Source organism: Sander vitreus, chromosome 18, assembly GCF_031162955.1.
Source record: "Sander vitreus isolate 19-12246 chromosome 18, sanVit1, whole genome shotgun sequence".
Lineage (NCBI taxonomy): Eukaryota > Metazoa > Chordata > Actinopteri > Perciformes > Percidae > Sander > Sander vitreus.
In genome coordinates this window covers 2,828,397-2,852,122 of record NC_135872.1, presented here as the reverse complement: position 1 = coordinate 2,852,122, position 23,726 = coordinate 2,828,397, and the positions used below count along the sequence as shown (strand labels likewise).

At 42.9% G+C, this 23,726-nt stretch overlaps 1 protein-coding gene across 2 annotated transcripts in view; it reads right to left on the bottom strand.

Moving 5' to 3' along the window:
* Positions 1-4,713: 4,713 nt before the first annotated feature.
* The window catches only part of filip1b (filamin A interacting protein 1b), a 44,388-nt gene continuing 25,375 nt past the window's right edge, over positions 4,714-23,726 (bottom strand). The window contains exons 3-6 of one of the 2 annotated variants that reach the window (XM_078274681.1): positions 22,215-22,388; positions 20,604-20,782; positions 7,082-9,842; positions 4,714-5,392 (exon numbers count right to left, since the gene is read on the bottom strand). In XM_078274681.1, coding sequence (XP_078130807.1) covers positions 5,192-5,392; positions 7,082-9,842; positions 20,604-20,782; positions 22,215-22,388 — 3,315 coding nt within the window. In that variant the 3' untranslated portion in view covers positions 4,714-5,191. Of the gene's footprint in view, positions 5,393-7,081; positions 9,843-11,393; positions 11,666-20,603; positions 20,783-22,214; positions 22,389-23,726 lie in introns of those variants that run through there. The other variant, XM_078274682.1, reaches the window with a different exon arrangement.

Sequence of the window (23,726 nt, the reverse complement as noted above, 5' to 3'; positions counted from 1 at the left end):
CAGATAAATGTCTTTTATTCGCGATGTCTTGGATAAGTACTTCATTACCCACAATTCTAAGCGTAACAGCAACATCTCTTTATTTTTTTTTCACTTCAGAATTGAATTTCAGGAAATGTTTGAGTCTATCCAAATTATTAATAATAAGAAAAGTATTGATATAGCTGATGTACTGCAAGATTGTTTTCAAGGAAATGTGATTATATAGCCTACATTCCATTTCACCTTTTCTTTGTATTGTATTTTCTGTATTTCATATTGTTTTCTTTCTTTTTTTACCTTCTTTTTTCTCTTTGTGTATTGAAGTGCCTTTCTTCTTGAGTTTAATGTTTTTTTTTTATCATTTAGTAAGGTTGTAATGTTCTGTGGATGGGAATGAATGTTTTGTAAGTACGATGCCTGTATAACACTGTATAACATATTTGTAAAAGTTTGCAAATAAAAAATTTAAAAATAAAACATAGGCTACACCCTGTTGTGTGCGCAAGCGCTCTGCTTTTTTATTACCACGGGTTTACAGACACGTCTCTGCTCATTGGTTATCACCTGTGACACAGCCAATGAACGAGAGACACACCCACCAGACGAGAGAAAGCCCCTGCACACCGTTTCACATATGGGGTGGGAATCTCTTGGCACCTCACGATTTGATTCTAAACCGTTTATCGATGCATCTCGATGCAACCATGTTTTTATGTACATTTCCATGCGTGATTTTTAAAAATATACATAGAAATCAGAGTTTGCTAATCACTTCCTAGACAAAGCAGCTAGACAAAGCTTAGATTTTGACATATACAGTATTTGTCACACAAGAGTTTTGAAATGTTTTGTCTGCTGAGGTTTTTATTTTGTAGTCATTCCATGCTTAAGCCTTAAGGCGCTGACACACCGAGCTGATAATCTGCCGTAGGACAGTCTGGTGAGGTCGGTGACTCGTGTCTGGTCGGTGTGTTCCGTGCCGTCGTCCGTCCGAGGGGCCGTTGGCCTTCATTTTGGCCGATTTGACATGTATAATCGGCGGGTCGGGCACTGCCGGCGGTCAGACTCAAATGACCCATCTAATTGGTGGAGAGCTAACCCGGGAATGGCGAGCGGGATGAGCGTGACTAGAGTCTCTCAAAATCTGATGAAAATCTTCTAAACTGACCTTTGTTGATCTGAAATGAAGACAGATTCAGCAACTGCACGGCCTATTTCTCTCTTCAAATGTTTTCAGAAACACGTTTCGGTGAACTATTTTAGTCCAATATGAGATCGTACTCTGAACGAGACGCCATGACGGTCTGGCTTTGAATTTCCGGAGAAACCAGACCCACGTGACGCGTTCGTCCAATCAGCTGCTGGTTTTCATTTTTGAGCGACAATACAGATTAGCACCGCCTGCTGTTACGGAGACGTATTATGTCTCGTCTCTTTGGTGTGTTCCGAGGCACTTTTTTGACCAACTCAGGGAGACTGATCAGTCACACTGGCTTTTCTGCCGAGGGTCGGCCATCTGGTTGGTGTGTCAGCAGCTTTAAACATGCTTTGAAAGTCCCCTTCTCTCCAGTAATCTTCCATGTCAGAGGCCCAGTCATGTTTAAAGGTGGAGAATTGGCTTCTTAGAACATGAAACATGAGCTGGTCACACTGGAACTTGAAATCAGCTCCGTAATACGCAATGCGCCCCCAGTGGACATCGTACTACACCATTGAAAGCGTCGGAAGCGAGTAGAATAAAAATGGCGGAGAGATTAGAACGACTCATTCTGTCAGTGTCCAAATGTCCAATTCTCTATGACCTCTCATCTGAGGGCTATAGAGATCAAAACAGAAAGGCTGCTGCATGGAGAAAAGTCACCCAGGATGTTGATATGTCAGGTCGGTTAAATGTGATATAGCGGTATAATGTCAACAGTTCAATATCTGTTGCTAACCAACTTAGCCATAGCAGGTATCCTATGCATTGTTTCTGCACGGAAGAACTTTTCTCATACTCCAAAATGAATCGATTACATGACAACATATCGTTATGAAATCATTATTTATTTTATTAAAAGTTAAGTATTCAGATTTGTTTATCAGTACCATAGCAACGCTAACTTTCGCTCGGATTGTCGGATAGGAACCGTCCGTTGCCCGTCTTACGAGTTCAACTTTTTGAACGCATCCGGATGACCAATGGACCCGATTATTTTCACACCGCACTTGTTCGCATCAGTTCGGACCCATTCACATGCGGTCTGCGAATCTCCATAGGAAATGAATGACTTCCGGTCGTTTCACAGCACCAACTAGTTATATAAGCTACACCGTATCAAAACAATCATTCATAAAAACTGCTAAAAATCATCTTGAATGCCTCAGTGTTTATTTTTTATCAAACAAATCCACTGGTAGACAGTTAAATACAATATGCATTATCATGTATGTCTGACAAAAATGTCCCAGCAGCCAAAAAATACAACAAAAAACACTTACAAATGGAGGGAAAGTGTCTTTATTGTGGGCTTTTCTAAAGAAAACAAAACTGAAAACTCCAAAGTGCCTTTTTGATCAACACAAATAATGCATTCTTATGTTTATTATACGTCAAATACACTTTAAAACTACATGCCATTGATTTACCTTGGCTACTTTCCATACACTTAAGAAATTCAGCAACTTTCCAAAGCAATTTTTAAATCCAGCGTAAAACCAACATTTCCACTGAACGATAAACTGTCTGTCTTCAGATTTTTGTTTTAAATTTCTGCCCTTCTATGGAACACATGAGCTATAACTATTACCTATAATTTATCAATGAATGTTTGGTAAAAGAGAATAGAAAGTGGGTGCCCTGGTATCTCACCTGGCTGAGCGTGCGCCCCATATACTAAGGTTCAGTCCTTACCGCAGTGGCCTGGGTTCGAGTCTGACCCGGGTCCCGTTGCTGCATGTCGTCACCCTCTCTGGCTCCCCTTTCCTGTCTTTTTTTTAATCTATTTTTTTGGGGGGCTTTTTGGTTGTTATTTGATAGGTGGATGAAGACAGGAAAGTGGGTAGAGACGGTGGGGATGACATGCAGCAAAGGGCCCCGGGTTGGAATTGAACACGGGCTGCTGCAGTGGACTGCAAGGACTAACCCTTAGTACATGGGGTGCATGCTCAACCAAATGAGCTATCAGGGCGCCCCTCCTTTTTGCTGTTTTCATGCTATCCTATCAAATAAAGGCCATAAGGCCCAAAAGAGAATCTTAAAAAAGGGAGAACAGGCCCGTTCTGCTGACTCAGACACGTCTCCAACACCCTGACACCCTCCGCTCATCGTTCGTATGACATATGATCTCTGTGGCAATCCGAGCGTGCTTTTGGTTCGGCTTGAAGATATTATAAGAGAGACACCTTTTAGATTTCTTCTCATGACATCATAGATCTCAGCTTAAGGTCTGTTTGCTGAGGCGGCGTCCATCAGCGGACCTGTGGTAGAAAATTACAACACATGTTTCCTTGAAGGCCACATTTTAGTCTCATTTTGGTTCAACAGTCACATTTATTTTCAGACTGCTGCCCAAACAGCAGTGGCGATAATGACCCCCTCTCGAAGCGTAAGTCTCTGTCTCTGAAAAGATGTATATCATGATTTGATTGAGTTATGACTCTGAGAAGCAGTAGCCTACATAATTTTGATGCAAATTGCGTTTTTTTTTGGAAGGAATCCATTAGTACCAACTACTACCATATATCATGATAGCTTTTCAGGAACGGGGTTAAAAAAAGGGCTATATTTTGGCGAGAGAAAAACTGGCATGACCATTTTAAAAGGGTTCCATCAGTCAATTGTCACTGACTCTTGAGTCTATAGATCTGCACTTGTGAGTTGCTGTAGTGCACGTGTCAAACTCGAGGCCTGTGGGCCACATCCGGCCCGCATATCAATTAGGTTCACAATCAATTTTGGCCCACCTAGTTTTTGTCGCTTTTTCCGACATTTTTGCCTCTTTTTCCGACGTTTTTTTTTAACGTTTTTGCGATCTTTTTTTCAATGTTTTTTCCGCTTTTACCAACATTTTTTCTATGTTTTTAGCACTTTTGCGACCTTTTTCGGCATTTTCTTTTCCATGATGGAACTTTTTTTCTCACTTTTTTAGGACTTTATGTCGACAAGACTGTAAGTGAGAAGACTTAATAACACATACTATAATACGATCAAAGATGTTTCACTTTTCTCTTAAATAAAAGATTGTCAATAAACTATACATCTGGCCCTTGATGTGATTCTATTATTTCCGTTGTGGCAATCAGTAAAGTTGAGTTTGACACCCGTGCTGTAGTGTGTTCATGTTTAAAAAGAGTACATTCATGTAACTGCTTTGTAAACATTTATATCCACCAGGTTAGAGGGAACCTTGTACAACTGTAGGATCTCTTTCATATCTAGGCAAGATCACTTTTGCAACTGAAATGTCCCAAATCAACGTTGAATTGGAAATCAAAACCGGGACTTTTTGAATCAGAATCGTATCGATTTGGAAAATCAGTGGTGAAACCAAGCCCTACATGGAACCATTACATGAAACATAAGCTCGGAAAATTAGTTTGAATGGCTGTTGAGTTGTGCCTTATTTAGCAGCGTGTGTTAATATTATGGTTTCCTGATTGATTCTCACACGCCTTTTAAGTCACACACACACACACACACACACACACACACACACACAAACAAATAAATGCTACAAAGCAATGCCATACTTCAGAGATAAATATTTTTTTTATTTTGGTGCCTGTCACAAATCGACAATTCATTCTATCCCAAACAATTCACAATGCTTCAGCGAGTGGAAAAACCTCCCAAAAGCGATGGTGAAATAAACACATGCAATGAAAAAATGTAAATGATGACAACAAGTCTAGAGCTGCGGCCAAAATTATCACCAAGGTGAAGTTAATCAACATGCACTCCAATGCAAACGAGACATGCAAAGAAGTGCTTCAGTGTCAATTAAAAATAACCTGCCTTTGAAATTACATGAAATATTTCCTGAAACATGTATAGTTGCAAACTGAAGGTCTGAATGCAATAAAAGTGTTTGGAATATCACACACACACAGTCCCATTTGTGTATTTATACTGATGTGGCCTGTGACTCATATTTGGCGGCAGATTCTGCGACAAACTCAATCATGAAGCATTCACATTGAGTTGTTGCCATGGCAGCGCTCTTGTGCTTCAGTTTTTGCCTCCTGCCGCAGAGGCAGAGCTGCACACCATTGATTTCCTCAGCTCGATTTTCATCGACTGGCTCTCTGCCCGCGACTCTAACCTCGTCACCGTCGATACGCCCAGAAGCGCCTTGCTGCTCGGTTTCATACCTTTTGACAGTGGGATCCGCGTGGCCGTGCTCCGAGCTGGCTGCACATCCGAACCGGGCTGGAAAAGAAACAACAGAGCAACATAAGGAAATGATTTGGATCCTAGAAAACAGAGTTGGGTTGTTGTTAATCAGTCCCTCCATTTCGTTGGGGCCCAAAATGCCTGATTTTGTGGAAGCTTTTGTAAAAAATTGCAATAAAAAGTTGCGATGTCTTTTGTATTTTTGTTGCAATAAAGTTGCGAGAGACAGTGAAACTAGTTTTGGGGAGAATAAAATGACCCCCGGGCTGAGTTTTCCTAGTAACCAAAAAGGCTCAGGATGCTGCAAATGCTGGTATAATATGAAAATGGCTGGTGGATTTAAAACAAAACAAAATGTATTGAATGAATCAAATTTGAACATATGTGTTACTGGCTTGTTGATCTTTACATTGTAAATTTCCTAACCTATCGTCTTCATATCAGAAACAAGGAAATGAATTTGGCGACGTGCGTATGTTACGTCAACCCGTTCTCACTCCCGCTTGGTCAGTGGCTCTCAGAGTCACATACTGACACAAAGTCTGGCACGGGGGATTGCTGGGATTGGTTGAAGTTGCGGGAAACTCCGGTTATTGGTCAAATTTGCGGAAAAGTTGCGGTGATTGGTCAAAATTGCGAGTCGCACCAAATTCACGGTGATTGGTTGAATTCGCCTGAATCGTTGCGATTGCGACATCGCGAAATCCTGGAGGGACTGGTTAATAGTTCTTATGTTACTGTGTCGTAGAAATGCTTACGCAGGGATCGCACATGAAGGAAAGGTGAGCTTCCCATTGAGCATGTTTTTTTCCTGGATCACTGTACTACATATTACAATCCATCTCAGACATTTCTGTCACTAAGCGGCTCATAAAATTTGTTTGGGGAATAGGATGGTAGGCAATCTTCTTAGCAGCTAATGCGGTGGGAAAAACGATGCCAGATGCGTACAAAGCAACAAAAAAACATGACTTACGCTTTCATTTAAGTTATTACTAACCACGTAAAATCAAAGAAGCTGCAATCACAAGATAATTGTGATTGGTTTAAAGAAATGCAAACAACCCAGAGCGTTTTTTTTCTCCTATCCCACAATGTATTGGTGGTCTAGCCAGACTTTTCTCCACAGCGCTGTGGACATAGAGCTGTGTTGAAGATGATCCTTTTCTCACCATATAAGCAGCTAAAAAGATTGCCCACCATCCACTGGGTTTCTGTCTAAGTGACTGAAATGTCCAAGTTATGCTTACTGGGTCTGTTTATGCGAGTGTGTGGAAATGAATTAATCACGTTGGGTAACAATATGAGGGTTTTTAAAGCTGCTTATCTGTAAATGTAAGTTCTTAAAGTGAAAAAAAGTGAAATGTCAAAATTGGTCACTTCCTGCTCGTGTTTGGTTAAAAGGAGTGAATTTGGCAGTTGGGTAATTTGTCCCTTAGAAAGACCTTTTAGAAAGGCCTCTCTCTCGCTCTGTGATGTGGGTTTTAATGCATGTTAAATCATTCCAAGGTTAATTCATACCAGTGAGATCATATGTTCATAAACTCACTGTTTTATACCTGGAGAGAGCGCTATCTAGGGAGCACCCACCACCTGATTTCATATTGAAACATTTCAGAAGCAACTGCAACGTAAAAGATTAGACATTGTTCAGAAGTCACAACGTACAGTATTTAGAAAGACAGAAAGAAAGATGGAGGACATAATGCTCTCCAAAGCTCTCACCACTGACTGTGTCGGCCTGGAGGATGCCGAGGTAATGGGTGTGATTGTTATGCTGCTTGTCATTTTGCTCTGAGTCATCTTCCCCATCGACAGCTGGCGTGGAGAGCGGAGCACCGTTCCCGTTGACATTTCCTTGCTGCTTTCTGAGCTTCTGAGCGTCAGAACTTGACCACCGCAGCCCTCGGAAGGTCTCTTAAACTGTGGACCCAAGTGGATGTGGATCTTGTTGTCCTCTGTTGTGATGATGTTGCTGTTGCCGTTGTATTTCCTGAAAGGCGCTGGCCCAGGTGGCTTCTCTGGGGTCATCTTGATCACCGTACGGCTTGCGGTAATGTCGTGAGGCTCCGATGAAGCGCATGCTTCAGCCACAGGAGTGGTGCTGACCGTGATAATGGACACCGGCGACTGATGTCTGTCCGAGCTGCAGCCGTTGGTTTTGTCCGGACTCTTGGCCCTGGAGATGGTGGTTATCGTGACCGGGGATTTGGAGCGATCAAGACTTCCCAACAGATCGTTTTTGCTCTTTGAGGCCATGGTTGTGGGCTTAGGGACGATCGTGATGCGAGGCTTCTGAAGGCCTAGGGTCGGGATGATGGTGGTGCTGGAGAAGAAATCCTCGGCTCTGGGGCTGGTGATCTCCAAGGTGGCAGTGCTGTTCTCATGATCTGGGGTCACGCGGATGTGCAGAGGCTGGCCTGGTTTGGTCATCTCTGGTGGATGAAGCAAGGATGCACGATTTGTCTTGTCTGAAGTGGTCTGAGTGAGTGTGAAGGCCTCCTTCTTTTTCATCCAGGGTATCCATGATTTTCTTGCCCCGAGTTCCGCTGAAGCTGGAGGGTATCGCTCAAGAACTGTTGGTTTTTTAAGACCCCGTTGTCTTAAATTGCTCATTAAGTGGTTTTCCTCGAGGACTGATTTCCGGATAAAGCCGGCCGCCGTGTCGTCCTCAGCAACCTCACTCGCCATCACATCTGTCTGCACTGCGGTGGAGGTAACCGGGACATTAACCATCCTCTTACCGTTCAAACTGGGCCTCAAAGCGCAACTGTAGCGCTTTGTGGCTTGCAGCTCCTTGGTAAGGTTGGCAAAGTCATGGCTCATGCTCATCTTTTTCTCTTCCTCCTCCATGAACCTCTGCTGGAGGACAGAATAATCCACCTGCAACTGGGAAAGCTGGTCCTCCTTGTTCATCAGTTCATGGATTTTCTCCTTCAGGGCCTGGACGTCCGCCTGCAGCTCTCTGGTTTTAGCCTCCTCCATCTTGCAGCGAATTCTAAGCTCAGCCTCTGGACTCGTGACCTCGCCTTTCTCTATGGCTTTGTTTCTGGCGATCTGACTTTTCATTTCTTCCACCTGCTTGGAAAGGGTATTCGCTTTGTCTTGCTCTGTTCTGAATTTCTTCTCCAATAGATCATACTCATCTTCTGTTTTCATTAAATCTCCTTCTACTACCTCAAGTTGTTTGAGCCTGCTTTTAAGTCTTTCAATTTCTAGCGTGAGCCCTTTTACTTTGTTGTCTTCATCTGGATTTCGGTTGTCCATGTTGGACCACTTTCTCTGTGTTTCCCTCTCTGTCTCCTCAAGTCCGTCCATTCTTATTTCCATACCACCTAGCTTGGTATTTAGTTCCCTACACTTTCCCTCTTCACTTGCAAGTTTAGTTTTCAACTCGTCTTTCTCTTTAATGAGGGTTGTCATTTTGATCTCCATTTCTGATTTGAATTTGAGAAGCTTTTTGCTCTCCTCAATCAACTTCTCTGTGACTTCTGTTACCTTGCCCTGCTCTGCTTTGAACATCTTACTTAAATCATCACTTTTCTGTTCTTCCTGTCTAAGTCTCTCCGCCATGTTCTTCCTATCATCTACCAGAATAACTGTAAAGGACTTCAACTTCATAAGATCGTCTTTGAGGGCCATTTCTGCCTTTTCGAACTTTGACTCAGAGCACTCTAGTTCTTTCAGCCGAGTCTTCACCGTCTCCAGCTCACCGCCCAGATCCTTCACAACGCGTTTCTCTTTTTCCAGGTTTGAATGAAGCTGAGAGCACTCTGTTTTGCTCCTACTGAAAGCCCCCTCCAGTTTCTCCAGTTCAACCATTCTCTTCTGCAGTTTGTCCACCTCCAGCCTCAGCTCCTTGCCGTGGTTCTCCTCACCCTGAAGCTTTTTCCTCAGCTCCCTGCACTGAGTCTCTGCTTTGATTATCTCCTCATCCTTGCCCTCCATCTCCAGCACTCTCTTCCGCAAATTCTCCAGTTCGGTCATGAGAGATGAATCCCCGCACTCCCCTTTGCTGATTTTCTCCCTAAGCTCTTGCAGGTCTTCCTCGGATTTTCGCAGCGCCTTGTTGCTCTCCTCCAGCTCTTCGATTTTGTGCGCCAGTCCAGCCAGCTTTAGCCTAAGCTGTCGGCTTTGGGACTCCTCGTCAGCCAGTTTGGCCGTCATCTCCTCGTGTTCCTGGGCAAACTTAGCCACCCTGTGCTCCAGCTCGGCCTCCAGCTTGAGGACCTTCTGGCCGTCCTCCTTGGCGTTGTCGGTGACCGCCGCCAAACGCTGCTCTTTCTCCTGCAGCTTCTGAGTGAGGTCCTGGAACTTCTGGCTCTGTTGGTCGATCTGCTCGATATGCAGCTGCCGCTCATCTACCAACATCAGGGCAAAGGACTTGAGCTTGACCAGCTCCGCTCTGACCTTCTCCAGCCTCCTGCTATGGTCCTTGTCCTTACGAGTCTGGTAGGCCTTCTCCTGCTCCAGCAGCCTTTTGAGTCTAAGAGACAACAGAGAGGGGAACAGATGAAAAGGATAAACTTCAAAACCCTCTTAAAGGTGCTCTAAGTGATGTCACATGTTTTTTAAGCTACAACATTTTTTTGTCACATACAGCAATCATCAAAAATGCGGTCTCTGTAGGCAGCCCAGGCTCCACAAACGGCAACAAAAAAAAATTGTGCCAACCTGCACCATGAAACATAAGTCTTCCAGCGTTCCAGACAACGGTACTTTGGTACTTTGGTAAAAACTGAAAAATGACATCAAAGAAAGTTCACACCACGAGCGGGCACGTGCGCCACTCTGCCGAAAAGGGAGAAAGAAAAAAGATATTTCTGTCGGAACCGAAATTTGCGTTCTAATCCGGTCCGAATACTACCGTTTGCGTAGGAACCGGTTCCATAGTGGAACCGGGTTTCGGTATCCAACCCTACCTTTAATTGTCTACAAACCCCTTCATGATCCCTCCCATATATATATCAATTTCTCACTTCATAGAGCACCACCAGACCCCTCAGATCCACCCACGGTGGCATGATGACCGTGACTGTCGTGGAAAAAAAAGGCTGGCTCCCCAGCTTTGGAACAGTGTTACGGGAACGACTCAAAACGTCTCTTAAGATATCTAGGATAACAACTCAATCCCTAACATAAAGTGTGCTAGTAAAGGGAAGGTTGGCTGGCAGTGGGTTGAGTAGGGCTTACTTGGAACTTTGACCCAGCTAACTCCGTCAGCAGCTCCACACAAGCGACCAGCCCCTTCTTCGTTTGTTGATGGTGTCTCGTTTTAAGTTTTTATTAGCGGTTGGTCGAAAAGAAAACAAAGCTGGCAATCAACAGCGTTCGGGCTTCAAGGCCCACAGTCAAAGGTGCTCAAAAATCAAATGTCTCTTCAGTGTCAAGAGCTACACACAACATCGGTGATTCCGCGATAAGAGTCTCTCATCAGCTTGCTGAGACTCAATCTTCTTTTTAACTCTGAGCACATGCGGTTTGTTGATTAAGCCCCGTCCACTAACAGCCAGCCAAAACAAAAGAAGGGAGGACTAAAGACTACTTAAAGGGCACACTGCTCACACACATAACAGCCTGCCGGTAGCCATTAGACAGGCTGAGTCTGTGGATGTTTTTAAGACGTGCCTTTGGATGCACTTTTATTCTCTGGCTTTTACAGTAATTGTATTTAACCCATTTTTTTCTCCTGTATTTCCTGTCTTAACCTGTATTTCATGGTTTTAATTTGTGTTTCAACTGGTTTCTATTTCAATCTTCTCATATTTCCACCCCAGCTATTTGCACTTTGGTGCAAACTTGTTTGCTTTTAAAGTGCTATATAAATGAAATAAACTTGAAACTTGAAAATGCAAGATGTGAGTTGGTGTTAATATCAAACAGTTGACATTAAAATGTTTAGAAGTACTCTTACAAACATGAATACTTGGAGGCACAAAATTAATCCTCATCAAGTATCAGATGGGGTGAAGATGGTGCACAGACCAGACTCAAGGCCTTTACACACTTAATTGACACAAAAATACGGAATGCTCACCTGGCAATATTCATTCCAGCAGGTAAACAGTTCTGCAGTCTAGGTCTTTTATTGTGAAAGGTAAGAACAGAAGGAGTGGATCTGGTATGCGCTGCCTTTGTCAAGGTTGAAAGGAATAAAGTTTGTCATGTTGGACGGTTCCTGGTTCCGACTATGTGTCTTTGTGTTGTTGTTTTTAGCAGTGTGAAGCTCAGAAAAATTGACATTCCTTCGAAAAAAAGATCACGTCGCTTCATCGTGTTTAATATTCACGGTCTGTGTGAAAGTACTCATGTGACAAAAACTACTGTTCGAAAAAATATATTGACGTGCGAAAAAATCCCCTTCTGGTGTGTAAATGCCTTCAGACTGAGAGCACTGAGCACCTGATCTTGGATGGGAAGGCAGGCAAGCAGAACAAAAAGGCAGCAGCAGGGAACAAGCGAGGGAACAAAAGAAAAAAAAAGAGGCCGATTAAGGCCTGTTCAGGTTCAGTAAAGGGAGGAATTGGAGCCGCAGGTCAGGAACTCCACTACGTAATATGCAGGTGTCTTCATTAGGGAGCTTTAGTCAATTCTGCTGTGACTTACCAACTGATCACAGTCAACCACTTAGAGCCTGACAGTACACCTAATGTTCATGTTCATTTATTTGGGTATCAATGTGGTCAAAAAGTTGCTTTGGAGGTTTTTTTTCCCAGTTTGTTCAAATTTAAATTACTATCGGGGTTTGGTCATGACTCTGTAATCATTTAGTTCTTTATTGCTTGTGTGTGTGTGTGTGTGTGTGTGTGTGTGTGTGTGTGTGTGTGTGTGTGTGTGTGTGTGTAGTTTCCTCCTCTTGCTGTGTTGTGTTCTGTGTCTGCATGTGGGCACTTGTCTTTCCTTAACACCTGCTGGTGTTGCACCAAAAACTGTGACGCCAACGAAATATGTTTCCCCCTACCAAACCCTGAACTTAACCTAATCACTAACCCTAACTACATAGGGGGGCGCTACACATTTTAACAATAGACTGTTAATATTAATGGACAAAGCATCCTGTTCGGCGAAGTGCTGCAAATGCGGAAGTGCCTTAAACCTGCATTCTATCTGAATTCCAGCAGGGGGCGACACGTATGGTGGCAAACGGTGGTCGGTTTCTGTAGAAGTCTCTGAGAAAGTGATCCACTTCTCTCTTGATTTATTACCTCAGTAAACATTTTCATAATGAGTTTATGGTCTCAATCTCTAGTTTTAAGTCTTCTGCAACACAGAATGATGTTCATTTTTAAATCGACGATAAAGCAGGGGGTGTTTTAGGGCGTGGCTATGATGTGATTGACAGTTTGCGGCCTGTCTTATATGTAATATAACTATGGGACAAAGATATATTTTAAACCTAGCGCAGCTAAATCTTACCACGAATGATGTAGGCTAGCTTTCAGCAGCAGTTGCATCCAGATTGACAGTGAAAGTGTGTAACGTAACGTAGAGTGTAAGCAGCGTTGCCAACACTCAGCTAACGTCACAGTCAGATACCGCCCAACAGTCTATGGCTCCTCCTTCACTCCTCCCTCTCGTCTAAAATCGTCACATCCGCAACCGAGATGGCTGTGCCCGTAACGGCAAACTCGACGACTCATAGCAGATCTCCAAAAACCAATGGGTGACGTCACACATGTTCTGTCCATATTTACTGTCAATGATTTTGACTTGGCTTCCCAGAAGCATGCTTGAAGCGGTTCTCCGCTCCGCTAAAGATACACGCAAGGTCTATTTTCATGTGAGGAGCGGGCCGTTCAAACAGCCTGGCAGGAAGTGAAACAGCAAAAGAGCAACCAGTCAGTTTACCAAAACATGATTCAACAACGCAATTCATATGTATTCCACGTATTTATTACCGTATGCAACACATTGACTGCCGGTTTATAGGAGCGCAAATATTCGCATAGGGAGGAGGTCGGTGTGGATGTTTGGGTCATAAACACAGGGCTTTTAAGCTGGGGAGTGGAGTTTGTGTCCTGGAAGAAGTTAAGGGGAAAACACAAGATATTTCCCCTGGAAATGGGTGTTTCTGTCCCGGGAGTACTACTTAAGAGGACCAGTGTTTTAACCCAAATCCGGATCTTTTTTCTAATCTTAACTAGTCGTTTTGGTGTCTAAACTTAACTGCCACATGACGGTCACCTTTTGTGAGGTAAACCTAACTGCAACGGCCAATAAACTTAACTGTCATGTGACCGGCCGGTGGCCGCTGTAATTTCGTAGGATATCATACAAAACTGGTAAGGAGAATGAGTTGTATGGCATATATAGTATGGCAAAAGTGTTTATGCCTGTTTTTTTTCTACACTTGAATGCAGAGCAAAATGCTTCTACAGTACGCAATTGTGCCAGCTTTAAAGTACAGGGGGGAAAAAAGCAAATCCAGTTGACTTGACATGCATACGTTTAGGTATCTTACTACTGTATCTGGATGTCTGAGAATCCTTATAGACATGATGATTTCTATGCCTTTATGAATTCAAACTTGCATCCACACCAGACCTCTGGGATAAAGCAGTAGTAAGAGGCACTGCAGAGCTGCCAACAAAGTTCAAGAGAATGCAGCGACCTGTTTGTAGATGTTTAACTAATCTCTGCGGGAGTCTGTGTGTGTGTGTGTGTGTGTGTGTGTGTGTGTGTGTGTGTGTGTGTGAGAGAGAGAGAGAGAGAGAGAGAGAGAGAGAGAGAGAGTCTGCTGCAGTTTCCCTTTAATGTGGGTCACCCACGGTCACATCGGACACTCTCATACATCAACAGGTTTCAGCACAACAACTGCTATGCAAGTTTAAATCAAAAAACATGTTTCCCAACAGACGCCAGACCTTCACCGTCTGCTCCTACTGTGTCATAACCCCCCCCCACCACGAAACTCGGTTCAACTTACCAACAAATTGGGATGATGCAGAGCAGGTTGATCCATATCTGAGGAAGGTTTTTAAGCTGAGCAGAAGCCAGACTGCTGCTGCTGCTGCTGAGTCTATAACGAGGCCAGAGAGGGAAGGAAGAAGGGGGGCCCAGCTCCGTGGGGAATTAAAGCCATCACATTCCAAACATGTCATCGGTGGACAATGAAAAAAGTTGGATGTTGTGTTAAACAGCAGCGCTCCGCTGGCTGGTGATGACATCCACCTCTCCATATATGGCCACAGAGGCCCTGCCCTTGTTTGGACACTGAAGAGGAGGAGGGTTTCAGAAAGCTCTTCCCCAGGGGCGGAGAGAGGGGGGTGTGTGGCTCTTGAAACTCCAGCCCTAAATATTTTCTCAAAAGCCTTGAAATCTTTTAGGGTTTTAAAATAACTTCAACTTTGTGTCACAGTCTCTCGGACTGAACCGACAAAATGCTGTTTAAGCCAGCCATTAACCCTACCTATGTTAAGTAACTTAAAAAATAGTAACATCAACTGTTGCTTCTCTTTAGGTGACAGGAGTGAAAATGAGTCATCCTCAACATTTGTTGTGTTCTGGTTTCAGAATGACGAACACTTAGATACAGAACAGGAAGGGGTGTCAAACTCAATTTCACTTATGGCCACACTGGAAATGTATAGTTTATTGACATGCTTTTATTTAATCAAAAACGCAAATATCTTGTGACTGTATTATTGCATGTCCCATATAAATGGACTGTATTTATATAGCGCTTTTCTAGTCTCAACGACTACTCAAAGCGCTTCTACATAGTACAGGAACCATTCACCATTCACACACTGTGGCCGAGGACGCCGTACAAGGTGCTACCTGCTCATCAGATAAACATTTACACACTGATGCGCAGCGTCGGGGGCAACAGGTTACAGTGTCTTGCCCAAGGACACTTCGCCATGGGACTGCAGGGCCAGTGATCGAACCACCAACCTTCCGATTGGGCTCTACCACTGAGCCACAGCCGCCTACCATATAGCCTTCTCGCTTACAGTTTGGTCCACATAAAGCCCTTAAAAAGTCAGCAAAAAAGTTCCTTAGCCATCATAGAGTTTAGCAAATCAAGCAAAAACAATGATTACATTTTTAAAAGTAGGCTGCCACACAGCCGACTCACAGCAACCTGTTTCTCAGGCTGAATATGAAAACTCTCTGCTTCTGGGGGAACTTCTGAGTCTCAAAGTACAGCAAATCTGCCAAATTCAGCTTTGAGTGTCGCGTAAAAATTATTTGCGAGGGGCCAGATTTTGCCCACGGGCCTTGAGTTTGACACAATGTGCTCTACAGGATGATTTTTTTCTCTTGGCAACTATAATGTTTTTCCAAAATGATGGACATATTTTTCATTCTAGTATCTCAAATGGCTTAAAAAATAGTGCAAAAAGCTGCCATAAATGGAGCAGATGTGGGGTCCGGACCACATTATTATGGATCCCACGCAACTTCTAGGCAAGTCCCGCCCTATGAAGCAGCCCGATTGGTATTGGCATTGACATTGACCTTGAGTGGTTAAGGTTAGGATAGCCGATTGGTCAGGGGATAGGACCTGAACAAATCGGGTTCCGTTACCTTGCGTAAGCATGGACGCCTGGCCAATAGTAGCATGTGAATGCTATTGAAGGACGGGTCTTGCCCAGAAGTTGTGTAGGTTCCATAATAACGCCTCCGAACCTTGCATCTGAGCCCCGAATGTTTGTAATGTCTGGCTCCGCCCCTGCTCTTCCTCTTCTTCTTTCTCCCCTGTTTTGTTCTCTGGGGAGGAAGGACAGCTGGGCAGCAGGTATGACATAACACAGGAAGCCACATTTAAGTTCAAACATTTTTGTCCTTTTTTAAAAATGTGGCTCTAGTTTTGACCTATTTGCCTGCTGTCCATCTTGCAGCCAGCAGTGTTTCCATAGAAACAAGGCCACAATGCAAGGCGAGAGTTTTTGTTTTGGAGCAGACAATGCCAGACGTGCACAGCCTTTCTCATTATAATCCCCCCGTATCGTGCAAAAGGGAAAAGGACGTGGACATAAATTCTCCATAGTGGCTGAATTGTATGTGTGTGAGATCATCGCTTCAGACAGCAGAGGAGGCGTGTGGTTTGCATTGGAGAGGCTCCTAAATGAGCCAAATATGAGCAGTGCAAAGAGCTTACAGATGCAGATGCTTTCTCTCGCTGCTCCAAATGCATGTTATACATAAATACCACCACGGCGCAAGAGCATTTTTACATTAACTGCCTGTGTGTTGTGGCTCAGATACTTGCACTTTTGTCGGCGGCCTGTAATTTAAACTCTTACTGGATAAAAGCCTCAAATATATCTCCCATTAATTTCCAGTGACAAGGCTTGTGGTCTTGAAAATTCATGGATAAATCAAATGACAACATGTTGATGTCATTTGTTGTAGAAGTTAAAGGAGAAACTGTACCAAATAATTGAATTTTTGCAGTTAATTTGAACTTTCTTTTGAAATATTTTTTATTGCAGCCTGTTCTCATGACCCCTTAGGAGTCGCACACGTTTGTCTCTGAAGTAAAGGCTGGACTACAATAAAGCTGTTTGGAGCAGTTGGTGAACAGTGTTTTCTGTTGGAGATGGTAAGTCCCTTTGGGGGGGACTTTGAGCTTTTTCACTTTGTAAACCTATAACATGCACAAAAAAGATATATAACACAATAAAGGAAAGGGAAAAAGCCAAAAAGCATAATATGAGCACTTCAAACAAATTGCATGTTACCATAATGTCTCAGTTCACACTCCTCTGTGATTTAGATATTGTAAAGAGCAGCCTTAACTTTTAAACTTAGCTCGCTCCTTTCTTACTCTCAGGACGCAGAGTATCTGTCATCATAACCTCGTCGGGAGATGATGGCTCTGCAGAAAGCCTCTTTCTGTTCGTCCTATTCATAGCATCAGTCAGTGCTGACAGCAGCCTGTCAGAGAGGGAAAAGAGAGCCCCGAACACTCATAAAACTGAGCCCACAGCCGACACATTCGACCCAGAGATGCTGATCTGCAGCTAATTATAGCCGCAGTAATTACCATCCTTATTAACATTCAGAACAGCACATTTATTGTTGACTTGGGATAAAAATGGTATTTTTTTTCGGGCTGCATTTTTAACATAAATCAGAGCTGTCCACCGCTAGGAAATTACAGAGAATAAAACCTACATTTTTCTGAAGGCAGACATGGTTTACTGGGTAAAATTGTAACTTCTCAAACCACATGACGAGACTGGGATCAGGGGCCTAAGATTGGCACAAAGAAATCACCGTCTCGTAAGCAAAAGAAGAAAAACGAAAGTCTATATTCGTGAAAAAGTAACAATGCTTTTACTGGGTCGAATTTAAAAGAGCAAGACAAATATTTACACATACAACTTTGACTTTTTCTAAAGTAAAAGCTGAGTGCAGCACCATCGGCGGAGTTAAATACAGATTTTTTTTTTGCAGCAGGTTTCTGACAAACCTTTCTTGTGCAGTTCTCTTAGCCCGTAACAGTTTGTTATGCAAACAGAGCGTCTAATCAGCCAGCATGATCTCTGGTGGGAATGACATCACCCGGGATCCTTTCATTCATGATATCACCTGCAGTGAATCTGCACGCTGACTCCAGGAATGTGTTATCAGACAGAGCGGAGAAAAGAGCATTGAAGCCAGGAGGAGCTGCATGTGGACAGTTGGAAATTAAAAGTAAATTGACCATAAAGTGTAATCAACATGTCTTAAAATTGAAATTTCTTTTCTTTTCTAGCAATGTTTTTATACATTTTTCATTGCAATTACAATATATATATATATATATATATATATATTTTTGAGGTCCGTTACATTCAAGCCGTTGCCAAATGAGTTGCTACAAAGCTAATTAAGACTATCAGCTCCACACAACTCTCTGTATTTCTCAGTATGACTATGACTTGAGAAACTCAAGTGAAGATAATGACCTCTTCTGAAGAGTCCATCATGTTTTTTTTTTTGTTATCCTCCGTGTCCTCCTTGGCTACTAGCAACTGTGTGGCGTTGGCGATCACGGAAGATTTGTATCATGCGGACGCGCCGACAGTTCAGTTGTCATTACTTAGAATTCCTCATGGGGGCGACAGAAACTACACACTATAGCTTTAAGATTGTTTTTTTGCCGTACTACAACAATCAAATAAACAAAGTATATGACAGTATCACAGTAGCAGCTCAGCTATGTCTTCTTCTTTTACAAACCGGTCAAATGGCCTCCAGATTTTCTCATACACCCCCAATCTGCCTCTCAATATATATGTCAGTCTCTCTATGGACATACATTGCGCCATATTTTTGATCCAAACACCAACTGTAGGTGACTCCATTTTCTTCCAGATGAGAGCTTTAGTCCTTTTTGCCTGTAGTGTAGCGAAATCAATAAATCAATATCAATGTGGCCAAAATGGCCACAAAGAGACCCAAAGTTACTACACAGAGACACAAAATGACTACAGAGTTGCAAAACGACAGCAGACTCTAAATGAGTGAAAATATACACAAAACGACCAAAAAGACACACACACACACCGACTACAAACGACCCAAAAAAACTATAAAGAGACACAAAAACGACCACAAAGAGATGCAAAACGACTAAAAATAGATGTAAAACGATCACAAAGAGACACAAAACAATCACATAGTAAAGTGAAATAACTCAAAATAGATGCAAAACTATCACAAAGATGTAAAAAAGCCAGAAAATGATGAAAAATAGATGCAAAACGACTACAAAATACTTTTTGACTCTTTTTGGTGTCATGTTAGACAGGGTGGGGGGCCTCTTACATGAGGGCCCATTGTCTCATAATCCGTCAATGCACAGGACAACACGCACATTAAGTAGTATACTATTAAAAAAAATGCAATAGGCAACAGAAGGTTTCTGTTCTGAAATAAAAACCACCAGAATGATGTGAAAGATGCTTTAAGCACACAAAAAGCTCAAACATTAGGACTTTTATAAATTTCCTGCAACTCAGAACCCAAAGGGTGGCAGTCAGTCCAGGCTGTGCTTTGTGTATTCAATGGTCTGATAAGACACGACACACGAAGTGAACGAATCACTTTTCCTATCAAAACCATCATCCAAAACCTTGATGCTCTGGCTCTTATCTAATGAACGGACAAATGCAAACATGCATCTGCAGAATGTGGTCATTTTCGGACATGCATTTTTTCCAGCAACATGGTCCAAGAATTTGCCTTTGAAGGATCGTACTGCTGTGTGTTTTTAAGGGCAGAAACGTGTTTGATCACAGCAGCTTTGTCCGAACTTGCTTCAGACAGACAGGCAGATGCATCCGAGGTACTAAAAGTCACTCAGATTGGCATCTGGATTCCATATCTGTTCTTAAAGCATCATGCTGGCATCTTTATCACGTTTCGCTCTCTCTGTGCTGTGGTCAGAAAACATCTGTAAACCTGCAGCTTGTTTTTCTGGTAACTTAAGATCCAGACGTCCGATGAAAATCCTTCATCAATGCACAACATATAGAACATAGGTTTGAGTTGTTTTCAGACATTTTAATGCAAAAAAATCTACATATTATACCTTGAAAAGGAAACCTACATGGCTATAAAAACATAATCAAATATCATTTAAGACATAAGGGGTGTTCCCTTTGTCGCGTCTTAGTGCGTCCAATCGAGGAAGGAAAGACGTGAGGAAATCATGCGAGGAGAGAGGAAACGAGGAAACTGAAAAATGTTTTTAGAGGGATGAGATGTCCTTTTCTCTGAAGCGTCACATGAATTTGCCAGCTGTATGGGTGGAGTTGGCAATGGCTCTCAGCTACACGGCTTCCAGGATGGCTGCTCTCTGTATCCTCGCTCATAGCTCCTCCGAGATCCCTCCCTGCTCCTCACTCATAGTTCCTCGGGACAGGAATAATAGCTTTGAGAACGCCTTCACGAAGGAGGGCCAGAGCGACTTTCGGTTCAAGCAAGGAGCGAGGAGATATCAAATAAGAGACTTGGGATTTAGCCATTATGGGAAGTTCCCTTTTTTTATGTGCGCTGTAGAACAGAACACCGCTTCATTTCCGAAAAATAAGAAGACAAAAGAATAATGGTGGCCTTGTTCTTTTACATTTGAGAACTTTGGCTTCTTTTGTCAGGTGGAATCGGGTAGTATGTAAGTATGTTTTTTTTTATTAAACTACCATCTTAAAGTTTCAGATGATAGGCTATCCAGCCCAAATCCTGAATATGATCAAACCATATAAACACACCTCTAACACACACACACACACACACACTGGGCCCTCACCTCTCCCTCTCCTGCTCCAGCAGGTTGGTGAAGTCGTCGCTCTTGTTCATGAAGTCTGAGTGTTTGCGTTTCTCGTTGTCCAGCTCCATGACGGTGCGCCGGTGACATTTCTCTGCCAGCAGCAGCTGCTCCAACATGCGTTTGTACGTCTCCTTCTGTTTGTCCTCCAGACGGTCCAACTGACGGGGAAACACGTCAACACTCATTATTAACAACAACTCAGAGCCTGACGCCACATCTGCCGGCCGGCCAGCACAATATCCCCAACCATTAGCTACGGTTATGGTGATGTTGTGTGTGTGTGGGATAACAATGAGCAGAGAGACTCTTTCCACACAATTACCAGCTTAATTCACGCCAACTGCGTTTGCAATTGTTCGGCCTTTTTACGACACCCTGCAGACTTCAATGAGCATGGAAAATTTTATTTTTCAAAAAGGAACCACTGCTATTCAACACACAAAAGAACATGATTTAAAGTACAAGTACCTCAAATCTGTACTGAAGTACAGTACTTGAGTGAATTGAATAATTTCACCACTGAATTGTCAGCAAAATAAAGACACACCTTAAAACTTTTTTTTAACTGTTTTATTTCTTTATTTTAAAACTGTTAAGGTATATGATCAGCTCCTGTCACTATGAAAAGTCCAAACAAACACAGGACTTTCACCTCAGAGAGCGGGGTTCGAGTCCCATTTGAAAATAAAAATAAACAGTGATTTTTTGTTTTTACTTAAGGAACGTGCGTAACCTTCAGGAAGTGAAGTAACGTCCAATTCAAATATATATATAGAGAGAACACCAACATTAGTCAAGTTTCATTCTAATTGTGGTGCAAATCTTATCTGAATTTACAAAGAATTAGCAAAAGGAAATAGCCTGGAAATCCAGACCCAAATCCAAAAGATTGGCATTGAGTAATGAAAATGGCCCAACTCGAGGAGCGGCACCAAGCATGCAATTGAAAATCTCACTGCACGCAATTGGATAACACTACGACCAATCATAACAATACACGGGGTGACGTATCCAGGGATCGTCATCTGTTTTGCTCACCTCTGGCCCGCCTATATCAGATACACCGATGTGATTGGTGCAGCTCGGCTACAAGGGCAAAGTTAATGAGCAGCATTACTCAATGCCAGAGTGACTCGCTGAGCAAATTCAAATTGTGCTCTTGCGAGAACTCTGGATTTCCTGGGTAAAAAAGAAATGCAAATTAATGTGAGTTTCTATCCACTACTGTGTCGTTCTTCGTTAAAACCTCAACGTGACTTTCCTGACCGAAGTGAAATATCTGGTCTTGCTATTTCCTCAAACGTAACAAACTAATCAGTAGGATTGGGCATCGAGAAACGGTTTCTACTTGGTATCATTTCCATAATTACGATTTCAATGGAATCGTTTTTTTCATTGGAATTGTTTGTAATTGTTTGGAAAAATTTGGTTTCGAATCCGATCATCAGTTCCAAATTTAACATGCACAAGTTTTGGTTTCCTTAGCATGCCCAAACCCTACTTATCAATGTATTAGTATTGATGACCCATGTGGATATGAAGTGCATAACTTTGCTGCTGTCCATTGTTATAAGTATGTTCTTGTCTCACCTCGGCCATGGGTTTCTCGTACACGTCGTCAGTGCGGTTGTTGTGGAGGGCGAGCAGTCCGTCTCTCTGCAGGGCCTGCAGGGGTTTGGTGGGGTAGGCCGAGCCGTACTGAGCCTCCAGAGCCTCCGGTCGGGTTCTGTCCGACTTCAGCAGACCGATGATGTCCTCTCTGGCCTGGAGAGACACAACACGGTCTTTAATGCTTTTTATCTTTAATGCTAGGGGTGGGGGAAAGAAATCGATACAGCATAGTATCGCGATATTTTTTCCGTGACAATACTGTATCGATACAAAGACACTAAGTATGGATCTGTTATTATATATGTGTTGGTCAGTTTGTCTGCTTGACAATCCCAGTTTTTCTTTTTATTTAAAACAGATGTTGATAAAGTTTCTTTTTGGGGACATCATTTGAAATTGGGAAAGATTTGAAGTTGGAAAAAAGCTCCACTAAAGTACTTTTCTTTAAAGATGATTAAAGTCCGTTACAGACCAACCAGACGGCCGACCCTCGGCAGAAAAGGCAGTAGGACTGATCAGTCTCCCCGAGTTGGTCAAAAAATGCCTCGGAACACACCAAAGAGACGAGACGACGAGATTGGACGAATGCGTCACGTGGTTCTGGCTGCTGCTTCCGGATTTTGGATTTTTCAAAATGGCGCCTCATTCAGAGTACGATCTCATATCGTACTAAAATAGTTCACCGAAACGTGTTTCTGAAAACATTTGAAGAGAGAAACAGGCCGTGCAGTTGCCGAATCCGTCTTCATTTCAGATCGACAAAGGTCAGTTTAAAAGATTTTCCTCAGATTTTGAGAGGCTTAGTCACGGTCATCCCGCTTGTCATTCCCGGGTGAGTCCCGACAGCCCTGTCTCCGACTGAACACGTCAGGTCGGCCAAAATGAAGGCCGACAGCTCCTCCAACGGACGATGGCACGGAACACACCGAACAGACTCGAGTCACCGACCTCGCCAGACTGTCCAACAGCCGATTATCAGCCCGGGGTGTAACTGCTTTTACACATCTGAGGGAAACACGTTTATCTTCTAATTTATCTTCTTTAATTTATTTGTTTGTTTAAAAAAAAAAAAAGAAGGGTTATTACAATTAAAGAACATCATCAGCTAAAAGTCCATATCAAAGGTTTACAAGATGCACATTAGCAGTATACCTTCATGTTGAAGCACTATAAACGCCCAGAGCTAAACAGGCGAGGTAAAAAGATTTACAGTTTGTGTTCCAGCCTTTATTTTTAACAGCACAGTGATTCTCAGACACCAGCTGAGTTACAATCATTGCTAACATCATCTGAATGTGATGCTGCGCCCACGTGGGTCCAAGATGTTACCTCATTGACTCCTTTCACATTGACATCACACATACACAAAGAGACAGGCAGGTTTGCACCAGCAGAGGGAGCCGTTTCCTTCACTCTGCTCTGCCTCTTCACATACAACAAGGCCATGACCCAATGGCAAACCCTTATCTCGATATAAACACACCAGATCAT